The sequence below is a fragment of the Convolutriloba macropyga genome, chromosome 9 (genome assembly GCF_964194025.1).
Source record: "Convolutriloba macropyga chromosome 9, txConMacr16.3, whole genome shotgun sequence".
NCBI classification, from domain to species: domain Eukaryota; kingdom Metazoa; phylum Xenacoelomorpha; order Acoela; family Convolutidae; genus Convolutriloba; species Convolutriloba macropyga.
The window spans coordinates 56867051-56880525 of NC_134476.1; the positions used below are offsets into that span (position 1 = coordinate 56867051).

Here is a 13475-nt window from a genome sequence, read left to right on the forward strand (position 1 = left end):
ATGCGACTTTATATGAAACTATCACAACCGAACATGAGATCAATTAACATCGACATCAAGTAATTCTGATGGTAATCATCTAGCAATTTAGGGTTATTGAAGGCAACTTTTTGCTTTCAGCTCTTTTAAAGTGGGCCAGGTTTCGGCGCTTTCTAAGGTGGACTCTCTTACACGTAATCACCGGAAGCCATGGCCATGCCTCAACTTCCTATAGAAACCCGTAAGAATCTACCACAACCGAACAAAATATCACGACCGACCATGTTATTCTCACAGATACATTCGAGCTTTCTCAAATCTGATTAGTTGCTGTCTCTTTTTCGTCTATTACTCCATCCGGCTAATTTTCCTGTCGGCTAATATTCACAACACGCTTTGCAAGAAAAGCTTTGGTCTCTTGTTTGCAACATGCACTGTTTTTATAATTAGCTGGTCTTGTTAGTCCATAAGTTCGGTTAAACTTACTGTTATCACTGTTTTATAGTCCTTATTCCGAACTTCAGTTCCAAAACTTTTCATTAGTTATCAGCCCTTCTCAGAATTGCAAAAAAACGGCAAAATAAGAAAAGTACTTAAACAAAAAGAAAGTTACGTTTGACAAAAAATCATCTAAGAAACTGAATTCATTTTGTTATCAAAAAGAAGCACAATTTTACTACCCTTTTCAAGTTGATCAATTAAATTTGGCTTTCAACTCAAATGATGACGTTTAAGAAAAACCGCATCTCAAAATTTGAAAAGCGTGACTGTTGGTTGATAAGAGTTAAAAAGCAATTGCTTTTTCTTTCCCTCTCTCACTGTTCTAACCTTTAATGTTCTCAGTGAGAAATGCTTTGTTTAAGTATTGACTAATTAGCCTTATGCAAAACATGAGCAGCAAATACTACTGCCATTTCCCATTTATCTCTCTCGTTCTAAAATAGGTCAAAGAGGACAACGAATGTACCAACAGCATTTCCTGCATAGCACTTCTTTCCCTTAATGTTTCCGCCTCTTGACTTGTATTCACTCCTTTTAATCGCATCACGCGCTCCTCCATCGGAGGGGGAGAAAATTGAGTCGAGGTTTGATTAATTATTCAAATGGAAAAGGAGCTTCTTGAACCAATCGGCTCACTTAGGAGGAAACTTGCTCTCTTTGACCCCTTTTCCATCTATTCATTCCATAAATGAACTCATGCCTTCAATTATTCAAACAAAGACATCATTAACATTCATTTTCAAATATACACTGTTACAAGAAAACTGTATGAAGAATTAATGACATTTTTGATACAATCCTTTTATGACTGCACTCACATAATAGAATATGTAAAAGCGTCCATACTTAAAAATACGTTTAAAAAGCTATGAAATAAATATGGGAATCAGATAATGTAGTAACGGAGGTACTCTCAGGACCCATTTACTCGTTGGTCAATCATTTATTGATTGGAAAAAAAGGTATAAATACCAATATACTTAACAGTTGATAAAGTAGGATTTAATGAAATTGGATGGATAGAAGTCCTGTTTTGAATTGATTTGAAGTTGAGTGAGAGGCAGACAGACTTACACTCTGGTAGCATTCCGACCTCTCTGCACTTTTTCAGTCTGCACTCCTGGCACTTGCGTCGCATGTACATGTCCATCTCACACTGGCCACCCCGAGTGCACTTGTACACCGCATTCTTCGTTATACTCCGACGGAAGAAACCTACACACAACACACACTCACACACGTACCAATAAATAGAAACTGTCTTAAGAACACACTGTCAGATTTAGAGAGAAAACAGTCCAGGAAGAGACTCGACTAACGACAGAACTGTCGTGACTAACATTATGATTTTAATTTGAAAATATGTTAGTTGCAAATGAATTGTCATTTCAGTTATTGTTTTTATCACATTACTTGGCTTTCATCATTGCTACATCTCACTAAAATAAATTTAAACCAAGACAAGAGGAACAATTTAGAATATAAAGTAGGTTGGGCTGTTGTTCATCGTCAATTGTTCTCCGCGTCTTCAAACGTTAAAAGCTTTCTCTTCAGCTTTGTTTATTTCTTTAATCACATCTCTTCACATTTCATATAATCAGCCGAAACTCCTCTTCAAGTTAATAGCTCGCGTGTCGTGTGAGAGTTCATAAACATTACTACAAGACGTTTTGATGAAAGGAGACCAGTTTTCTCATCAACCTTTTATCAATTATGTTCGAGCATTGACTGGCCCTGACAGTTACCCGGCCATCCATTTCCTGATAATTTCAGGTTGTTGGCAAAATTATCGATAAGAATTTTGGGACCAACACATGTTCTTTGGGGGTATGTTGCAAAGCTCAAAAAACGCATTCAAAACAAGTAGGCTCGCATTATTCTGGCGTCGCACAGATCATATCACCATATGTGAGATGATATCAGTTGTGATAAAAGGCGGAGTGTCTGTCGCACACTTTTTGACACATTTCCAAAACCCATTTCCCAGTGGGATTCGAACCCGCGCCCGAACTATCTTGGTTTTTTTTTGAAATTTGACTTAACCACTGCGCCAAAAATTTTCCCTTATTTACTGGCTGGTCACTGCGTAGGTTCGAATCCCAATGGGAGCGGGGGTTTTAGTGAAAATGTGTCAAAAAGTGTGCCACATAGCCCCTATTTATCACTACTGATATAGGATAAATGTTTACATCAGCACAACGTACTGTTTTAACAAGCTGCTGAGACAGTACAATAAGGTGAATTATTTGAGTTTTCAAAGTAACAAAATAGAGTTTCAGAGTTTTCATAACAAAAATAAGCATAGCCGACTAACGTCTGTCGAATTGCTCTCAAACAATCGGCGAGCGGTTAGCTTAGGTAGTAGCCAGCTGCCGGGGCCAAGGGATGCTAGCAAGAGCAGGACGCGGAGTGGGGGATGCAATCAGTTGAGAGTGGGGGGGGGGGGTAGAGTCGAGAGGGCTGGACGAGAGAGGGGTCTATTTCGACAGATGGATGAGTGTTGACGCTGGGAGCGTTCGGGGGAGGGATTGCTCTCAAACGACCGGCGAGCGTTTGGCTTCAGTAGCACCCAGCTAGGGCTTTGAGATACAAGCATTGGGGTGGGGGTGTGAGCGTGGCGGGGGGGGGGGGGGGGGGGTGAGCGGAGAGTGGGGTGTAGGGTTGGGATGGTTGGACAAGAGGATGTCCAAACAGCAAGGTGGAGGAGGGTGGACTGGGAGTGGGTTGGGGATTAAACTTTTAAGATCAAGAACCACCCTTCATCCCATAGAATTGTCTCTTCAGCAGTTTCAGCGAATCGCATACATAGAGACTAGTAAGGCGTACGGCTGCACAGGAGCTGCTCTGCCACTTACTTTGCCACTTATTACCTTCCGGTCTTGAACTATTTCCAGTTTTTGAGGACCAAAAGTTAAACGAGTCAGACGAAAAATTGTTCTAGCAAAAATCGCAATAACAAGGCCACAGGACTAATATAATTGCTTCAAACCTCGTTTGCGAGCAATTAAAAAGGCGCTGATGATACTAACACAAGCCAGATAAAATTTAACTCTTTCCTGTCAGTTTTGTTTGTGATCAATTATTTCATCCTCTCTCTTTGTTTTCAGTTATGAACAGACATATATAATTTTGCTAACTTCTAAGATAATATTGATTTGAGCCCAATTTTGAAATATTTGTTCTCGACTTTCGGCCATTGACAAGCCGTTTATTGTGATCAAAAGAATTTAACAAATGAGCCCACTGTGGAAATTTTCAAAATTAAAATAGATTGATATTTATATTGCTAGAACCTGATATTAAAAGAAAACCCAAATACATCAGAAATGAGACATTAGTATGCACGTTTGTCAACTCGCCCTGCAGAAATTAAAGCTTGTCCTATAGAGAATATTTGTAGCTTCAAGATTCTTGTCTGTTTAAAGATTTAAAGCCAGCTGGCAATGCTGTCAAAATTTTGCTCTTCAAAAGCAGATGGCGCAGCGGCATGAGTGAATAAAATCAACATAGAAAAATAAATTTGGTGTTGAGCAAAATTTTGAAAAAGCGACAAATGTAGTTGAAACTAACTGCTATTCTTTTAACAGCAAAGAAAGCGACAAAATTTGCCGGATTTTTCACAAGGTAGAAATCGGTTATAAATAACACGAAGTACAGAAAAATAATATCAAAAATGATCATAAGGAAATTTTGATTAAAAAGGCGACTTTATTGGCGAAGTTGTTCAACTTTTCAACTCACCTGACCAGAAAAGAAAGTCCTGCGTAATTTAATAGGAAAACAAATTTCTGCGTTGAGCGTAACATTCAACTTTTTCATTTTCAGTTTTGAGCTTAGAGAAATTAAAAATTCAGAATAATTTCTAAAATAAAGGTATTTTGATTTAAAAAATTCATCAAAATTATTCATTAAACAAACACTCGCTCTACATTTTCAAAATGCTCTCACTTTTCAAAAGACTCAAAAGCCAAAAAACAGAAAACTATTATCTGGAAGCTTCAGATAGAGATCACTTTTTTCTCAACGATGCGTAGCTACTTGAAAAATTGTTTTAAAGAGGAAACAGTTATTGATGCGCCAAATTCACCTCAATTAAGTTAGGTTACGCTTCCATTAAATTTTTTTTCCAACTGATAAAATTGAGTGGGGGAAAACAGGTTTGGTGTCACGATGTTTAATTGATTTTCTTCAGTAGAGTGCTTCATCAATTCAGCGCACAATTTTTGTGCTTAGGAAATTTGAAGCGACATTTGAAACAAAAACATGATATTCATTCATGTCAGCTTGAAAAATGATTGAAACGCAACTTTTTTATAAATTAGTTTAAATTGATACCTTAAAAAGGCAGTATAATATTTTTCTGATGATTAGCATAGTTTACTTTGTGAAAGCGCCTTTGTATTGGGGAAATGTCTTTTAAGCCCAAATGATTGTTTCAACTTATTGATCTATTTTCTCTTCCTTGTGGGGAAGGAAGCCTTTTCTCAATACAAACAGGAAATGAAGCAACTCTTAAGTGATGCAAGAAGAAACTAACAAATGAAGCAACAAAAACAGAGCAAAATACAATGCATTATAGTGAGCATTACTACTTTCCTCAGCCCACATTGCAAAGAGTAAACTTGAACTAAATTTTATATAGCCGCAAGTTCAAAACTCCGACATATAATACCAACAAGTCTTAGTGGAATTGTCTTCTCACAATTGGGTTGGAGCTAATCTAGGAATAGTAATTTTAACAAGTGTATATTGTCAGATTATCCCTAAAGGAGTTAATTCCTAGTAACCAGGAGTCAATTAAGACTTTTAAATAAGAATTCGTCTCTTATCAAATCATTGGGCCCAATTCACATGCATGAGATCTGACAAAGACCCCGTTCAGTTAATTACGACGAAATGGGCCAGATGAATAGAAGTAAAATAGCAGTTGTGTCTATGACACCAGAAAGCCCTCTTCACTTCTGTTAGACAAGTTAGAACCAGCAGAACGTTCCTGAAAACTCTTGAATACTATGTCAAGTCTTTCTAACCGGGCCAATGCGTTAGCGCACAAAGTGACCAGAGAAACTTTGCATATTTCTGTTTTTTTTTATTTTTATTGTACAGAGAGCGAGACAAGTGTGTGTGTGTGTGTGTGTGTGTGTGTGTGTGTGTGTGTGCGTGTGTGTGTGTTGACATGGTGTGATAATGGTAGTAGTAGTAGTAGTAGTAGTAGTAGTAGTAGTAGTAGTAGTAGTAGTAGTAGTAGTAGTAGTAGTAATAGTAGTAGTCACTGGGTTAGCTGTATGGTACCAGTGGAGTAGTTAAGAAGCTACTCACCCTTGCATCCCTCACAGCTGAGTGCGTTGTAGTGGTAGCCAGAAGCACTATCCCCACAAATGGCACACTTCAACACACCCAACGGCTCTCCGTTCTTACCCAACAAGTGGCGACGCCTCTTCCGGGGCACCAGGGGCGAATCTGCCCCAGTTATATCAAGGGGACTGGATGGGGGAGAGTTGTATTCCTCCTCGTCCATGCCTGGCTCAGGCGAACAGTACATTTGCTCGCTCGAGACCACAGATTGTGGTTCCAACAGCAGAGGGGGCATCGGGATGTCTGCCGCTGTTATTGAGAACCTTCTGCGACGTTTGATTGGGGGCAAACAAGTGTCATCAAAACTTTCGTAAAACTGGACACTTTTGGGCTCCCCATTTATAATCTGGGGCGATTTAGTGTCTAAAGAGAGGACGCTGCCTGGGTTCGAACCTGCTTCTATCGGACCAGTGAAAGGTGAGTCCCCAAGACTCATTCTGGGCTTTGTGGGGGGTTCCCTGAGTTTGTTGGCTTCGACCAAACTTCTGATCGGTTTGATGTCTGAGTTGAGTTTGACAATCGTGGCGTCTGGGTTTGAGACCTGAGAAGTGACCGGGTTACTAGCAGAGCATTCTTCCCACTGGGGGCTCTCGTCCAAATCAGGAGAATTCAAATGCTTCTGCGAAACACTCAAGGATGCAGGACTTTTCACAAATGTGGGGCTGCTGTCGACGGTTGTCGGGGGGCTGGCTGAGGTCTTGAGGTAGGCTAGAGTAGGTTGTTGCTTTTGCTGAGGTTGTTGTTGCTGTGTTTGCGATGATTGTTTGTCAACAATCACTGAGGTAGGCTGTTGTTGTTGTTGTTGTGAGTGTAAGTTAGCAGAAGGGGGCGAATTGAGGATGAGTTTGGAGGTAGTCGAAGGAGGGGAGTATATGTGGTGGAGGGGGTGAGGCTGGGGGAGGTACTTGTGGTGAGGGGGTGTTGTGAATGGGGTGGCCTTGTAGATTGAGTCAGATGTAGGTACACTGTTTAGACCCAGAAGAGTGGCAGCTGTGAAGACAGCAGGAGTAGCAGCAACACCAGGAGGACTCGTACCAGACTTGAGGTGCTGTCGATGATGATGATGATGGCTGTGGGGGTGGGGGTGGTGTGTATCGCCCATAGAGAGAGAGGCAGGAAGTATGACCTTGCAGCTTTCCAACAGAGTGGGGGAGAGGCCCTTGTTGCAGCCACTAGGTGTGGAGTAGGAGGAGCCAACTCGGATAGGAGGGGGGATTGAGGTAGAATGGGGAGGAGAATTGGGGAGGAGGAGAGGAGACAGGTCTGCTTTCCTCAGTCGGAGAATGTGTCGCAGGTGTTCGTGCTTCAGCAGTGCCACCTGTTGTTCACTAGGAGAGCTGGAGGAACATAAGGAAGAGGAGGAGGGGGAGAGAGAGGCGGCAGAACCCAATAGACTAGAGCCACAGTTAGACACAGAGGCTGACCCAACACAATTAGTAGCAGTAGCACACTTAGAATACAACCCAGTAGTATTTCGCTTCTCACAAGCTACTTGTAATGCTAGAGCAACAACAAATTACTCTCAATTGTTTTTAACACACAATCCCCCTCCCTGCTATCCACAAATGATCCATAAAATGAAACGCACTCGGCACTGCCTTAGAATGATGTCGTGTAGTAAATAAAGAACAAGGTCCACATTGTTAGAGATCAAAAAATCCCACTGAGTGAGAAATGTAATAGTCACAAATGCAGTGTTTCAGAATGGACCAACCTTATTTTTCACAAAAATCATGCATTTTTAACCATATTTCGACAAAAAAGGTGCCATATCTGCATGTTTGCAATCAAAAGAATAACACAATAAACAGGGCTAGTTATAATATTGAGGAAAGTTTTAGAGTGTGATAAAGTAAAGTTGTGTTGTGTTGTGTAAGCGGTCAACTCAATTGAGAAAATGTCTATCTTCTCTTTCTCTCTATAAAAGTGATCACTAGAGCAATCTTAAACGTCGTCTCCAAGTTTACTAAACAAGTGGAGTGTAATAATATAACTACTAACTAACTAAATACTAACTAGCAATAACCTGCAGTTGCTGCTGCTATTAATACACATAATACAAGCACAGGCTACTAAATGTTCGAAAACTACTGTTTCATGAACTTTGAGGTTCAAACCAAAGGCAAATTTTATAACCAGGAATGTCAAACTAATCAAAGTTACATTTGGTGGTTATGTATAAAACAGACAAGATAACAAGCCGAAATCCTATCAGGGAATAGAATTAGGCGATGCAACCTAAATGTCGATCCTTTCAAATGCTTCTGTCAAGCGTGCCCGTCGGCTAATCAGCATAAATGTGTATCGAATGCTAAAATAGTTTCGCTTTTGTACTCAAGTCCCTTTGACTACAAAGTGGTGGTGGTGGTATTTGAGTGAATATTAGTTTAAGTTAGAGAACAGTTAGTTAATAAAGTTTAACTTGTATAGCCACAAAACTAGCTAGATGGGTAACCGTTTCACCACGACCTGAGTTCCAACAACTACCCAACCAACCAGCCAGCCAGGCAGCAATCATTTAGAACACGGAGAAGAAATAGGCTTGGCCTCTCAAACTATTATAGTGTAAACAACACGCAACACTTACAGGACAACAAACTTAACAACACAACACAACTCGCTCAATACTGAATCAAGACTGCTTTCCCTATCTTTTCTTCCATCTATTCTATTCCCAAAAGCATGCATTAAGGAAGGGAAGGCAGACTTGTTCCCAAATTAATCTCATTAATCAGCTCAGTGGGTATCATTTTGTTCTTACAATTATCACCATTCCAAAAATAGATAGCCAAAAGACTAAAAGCACAATCATTTCCTCCAAGACATGTATTACTGCTCTGTGCAAGACAACAAAAGTTACTAAAAACAAACAGAGCTAACTTTCAGCTTCTTTTCTAGCCGATAAGACAGAGCAAAGCTTTATGGGCCATAATAACGACAAAATAACATGCACTCTGCCCTTTCACTCTTCCTTAACACTTATTCAGTCTCTTTTCACGACACTAACACGTGTGTGCTTCCAAACTATTTTCAGCTGACGATGATGAGAGTCAGTCTTGTTCTCGGAACGAGCCAATTGGGCAAAATTATGTCACTTCAGGAAAACCTAATCTGCGAAAAATGTACTGTATGTGAGGAATTCAGTCCAAAACAAAATTCTCAGTTGAAAACTAAAAATAGTTTAAAAATAATCGTTCGAATTATATTTTCGAAGTCGTTTAAATAAAGTTAAATTAATTCGGTGCTCAAACGGTCAAAATAAAAGGTGCAAACCAACCAATTTATTAAATTGAGCCTGTTTTTGCTTGGCCAGAATAGTTGGATTGTGGTGCAGTGATGATGGCAGTAGTATTAGTCCGGACTAGATAAGTCAAGTAGCAATCATGGACGACAGAATTCACTTGCAGTTGATAAAATGCGAAAAGTCACTTCTCTAGTTTTGTTTTAAGTGAAGTTTGAAAAGAATTCTGTTGTCAATGTAAAATGTGCACAGATCTGTAGTATTAGTGGTTAAGAATGATGTGAACCATATGCGGTTAAATGCGCACGAATGTTCGATTTTGACCAAATATCTCCAAATTAAACATTACACTACTTATTTAAATGATATTTTTGGCCGCGCTTGAAAAATGACCGATAGTTGTGCTATCTTTTTTAACCATCTCTTGTGTCCATTTTCGTAACTAATGCAGCATCTACAGTATAAAACACTTGCAAAACTATTACATACGCCCAGTTGAGATATAGACTATACTTAGATGAAATGTACTTACTTGAGCAGTAAAATCGGTTAACAGTTGCACATATCTCTGTTTGCGTATGCGCGGTCAACTATTTGCGAAAAACAAGTACAAAAGAAGAATAACACACGCACACTTTGATATTATGTAAGAAAAATACTAAACTGTACGCATAATATAAGGAGGTGCTTCAATAAGCAAGCAGTTCAATTGTATAAATGAGCGGTATAGTTACTCGTTAGGTAAAATTAGTTATAAATATCAATTTTCTTTCTTAACAAAATATTCGAGTGGCTATCATCACAAACGTGCAAAGAATTAAGTTGAGAAGGAACGGCCGAATGATTCTTTAATGTGGCATTGAACGATTAGATTTAACGTGCATTCCAATCAAGCCGGTCAAAAAAACACTTTTCCAAAATGCTCTCGCATTCTTTTTTAAAATACAAGAGCGCTTTTCTTGTTGTTTTCTGTGCCTGACAAAGCGCAGTGTAGAATTTGCACTAAATGTTAAGCTCACAATGAGGAAAAGAAGGGGAAAGCAACAAAAATTGATCTATATTAGTTCGTTTTTTCTATTTTAGCTTTTCTGTAGCACACATCGAATTTGCTCAAAAGCAACCTAAAGGTTGATTGTAAGCTGTAAAAGGTGTCGCTTTGGCAGAAGAAAAACTATGCCGAAAGCCGTACGTGCTATATAGAGGTACAAGAACACTCAAGTTTCATCTTGAATGCAATGTAAACAGTGGCTTTTTCGAACAAAGCTCGAGTAAATATTTTTTAGTGACTAAAAATCTGTTTTGTGCACATTAATCGGCTTAATTGAGTTTCGGTTAATATTCCATCAGCCATAAAAGTATTCGCAATGTAACATTAAAGCCTATAAAGTAAGTTAAAAAAAATCGCGTTCGCGCGCTCTAGAAAGCCAAAATTGGGAACATTTTACAATGCTTTTCATGAAATGACAGCGAGTCACAATTCTTTGTGCACGAAGGAGGCAACGTTTCCTTGCTTTACAATGCAGTAAAGGTTACAATGCTAGTCGTAAACGGAAAAGGAAAAGGCGCTCACATTAACGAATATAAATTAGCCGAAAATTATACGACACCAGTTCTGAACCCTGTTATGCTAAGAAAAGTTTAGTCTGCAAACAACTGCAGCATGGCAGCATTTCTCAAATTTCCAGGGAAAAACCTGAAATTAGACCATGACAGTTTGAATTTCGAAAGTCAAGTCAAATGAGCGTTCGTCTAAATGGAGCGTTTGTGAGTGCTGCTTGTACAAGGTAGTAGTTGTAGTAAAATACAGGAAACGGGATTGAGATATATAATACTCAGCGAGCGTGTGATTGAATAAATTCGCATTTAGGACAAAAAGCGAGCAAAAAGTAACAGCCGTTTTTCGTTCGCATAAAGTGCATTGAATGCGCGTTCAATTTTTCACCACATCAAGGATAGTTGTTTGAAGTGTGTTGATGCGAAATTCTGAGAACAACTAGAGGGGAGGAAATTGTGGGATAAAAGCGCGTGAACAAATCTAACATTTAATGAAAAGAAGCTGAAAAAAATAATGAATGATTTATTTGTTTGTTCTAACCCGAATCGCGAATATTTTAGCAATGCTTGTTTGTATATTTCACAAATTGTGAGGAAAAGGCAAAGAGAAACGAAGGAAAATCGAATCAGAATCATTTGGGGAAAAGAGAATAACAGACACTTGAGGCAAATTAAAAGAAAAGAGAACGAGAGATATGTGTCATGTGAGGGGATGAAAAGAGGTCCCCACGCCCTCCTCTTTGACGTGAACTACCTAAAAACACACCAACATATATGGTTCCGATTCGATCATTTCAATGACAGGAAAAAAGAACTTGAATATGCTTGAAGCACATACACAAGCATACACGCTCACACGCGAACTCACACACCCAACCACACGCACATAAGTCCTCCGGGTGGAGGTGGCATCTTCGACTAGACCTCTGATCAGATCATCTTCGAGCCACATATGCGCCTGGTGAGCTCGAACTACGTTGTCTGGAAAATTCTTCGAGAGTACTTTTGTCTGAACTATGGTCTAGAGCTTGTGTGATCAAAGCAGGATTCAAGCGCACAATAGCCTGATAAGAAAATATCTCGAGAGCAATTTTTCGATTTTTTTTTCATTTTTTGACAGATGACGCAAGAGAGAGCGCGCGCCCGCACGCACACACACACACGCACGCACGCACACACACACACACATCACACAGACACACACACAACACACACAAATGCACACAAATACACACACACAAACGAAAACACACACACAACCGCACATACACACACACACACACACACACACACACACAAACATACACATACATACACACAAAAACGCGCGCACGCTCAAACACAATCGCAAACCTACGCACGAACGCGCACACATACAAACACACGTATAGACGCATGCACACATCACGCCTTCTCACTCACATAGACGAGCATACAGCCAAAAGCACGCACGCAAGCACAGCCGCTAGCACACACACGAACTTTTTTCCTCTCAAACACACAAACATACAAATACAAATAAATACACACATACAAACACACACGCACACACACAGGCACAAGCAAACACACACACCCACAGCGACACAAACATGCACAACAAACAAACACAAACACAACTTCCGCACACACAAGCAAACACACAAACACAAATACATAACAAACAAAAACACAAACACGCCTTCCACACAAACGCAGGACTCCTATAAGACCTACTCAAGTACATACACAAGAATACACGGGCGCACATGCACGAACGCCCACAAACAAACGCACATACAGACGCATGCTCGCATAAATACAATTATACACATATAGGCACGCCAACACATACGAACACACATCCTTCGACTAAAAAAATCTCCATGAACGCACATATACAAAATCATGCATGCATACAAGAAATTCACATACGCACACACAAAAACACACAAAACAACACACCCACAGAAACAAACAAACAAACACTCGCACGAAATTCAACAAACAAAAATAAACCTGCACAAATTTATATATATTATATATATATATATATATATATATATATATATATACATATATATATATATATATATATATATATATATATATATAGATATTTATATATATATATATATGTGTGTGTAAATAAATCTTTGAATATATATATATATATATATATATATATACATATATATATATATATAAGTTATATATATATATATATATATATATATATATATATATATATACATATATATATATGTATATAAATTTTTTTGTCTGTGTGTGTATAAAAAATAATACGCTCATGAACTCAAACACAATCAAAGGCACACATATAAAAATATGAGAAACACGCATGTACGCAAGCACATATACACCGAGAACACACAGAAAAAATCACAAACACAAACGTACACAAATCCGCACACATAAACGCAGTCACGCATGCAAGAATACACAAAAACAAACACAAACACGTTTGCACATGGACTCACACACAAACACTTGCAATTGGCTGAGCTCATGTACACACTCAAAGAACTGCATACAAGCCTTCGTACACTCAACCACACGCACGCTCGAACCCAGAGATACATTTTCTTGTGCTCACACACATCTCATAAAGTCAGATATGCAAAAACAGACCCAATAACACGAATAAATACAAACACACCAATCCACCAGGAAGCTCACACTCACACAAACACACAAAAACACAAGCGCGCATATACACAACATATAAATATATATAAAACTATTTATATATATTTATATGTATAAATATATACAAATATATGTATATATATATATATATATTATTATATATATAATATATATATATTTATATATATATATATAT

General features: G+C 38.7%; 1 protein-coding gene across 2 annotated transcripts in view; it reads right to left on the reverse strand.

Annotated features, from left to right (window-relative positions):
- The window catches only part of LOC142345879 (uncharacterized), a 105811-nt gene that overhangs the window by 26365 nt on the left and 65971 nt on the right, over positions 1-13475 (reverse strand). For both annotated transcript variants that reach the window (XM_075398313.1, XM_075398312.1), the window contains exons 6-7: positions 5800-7335; positions 1555-1695 (exon numbers count right to left, since the gene is read on the reverse strand). In XM_075398313.1, the coding sequence (XP_075254428.1) occupies positions 1555-1695; positions 5800-7335 (1677 nt within the window). The remainder of the gene's footprint in view (positions 1-1554; positions 1696-5799; positions 7336-13475) is intronic.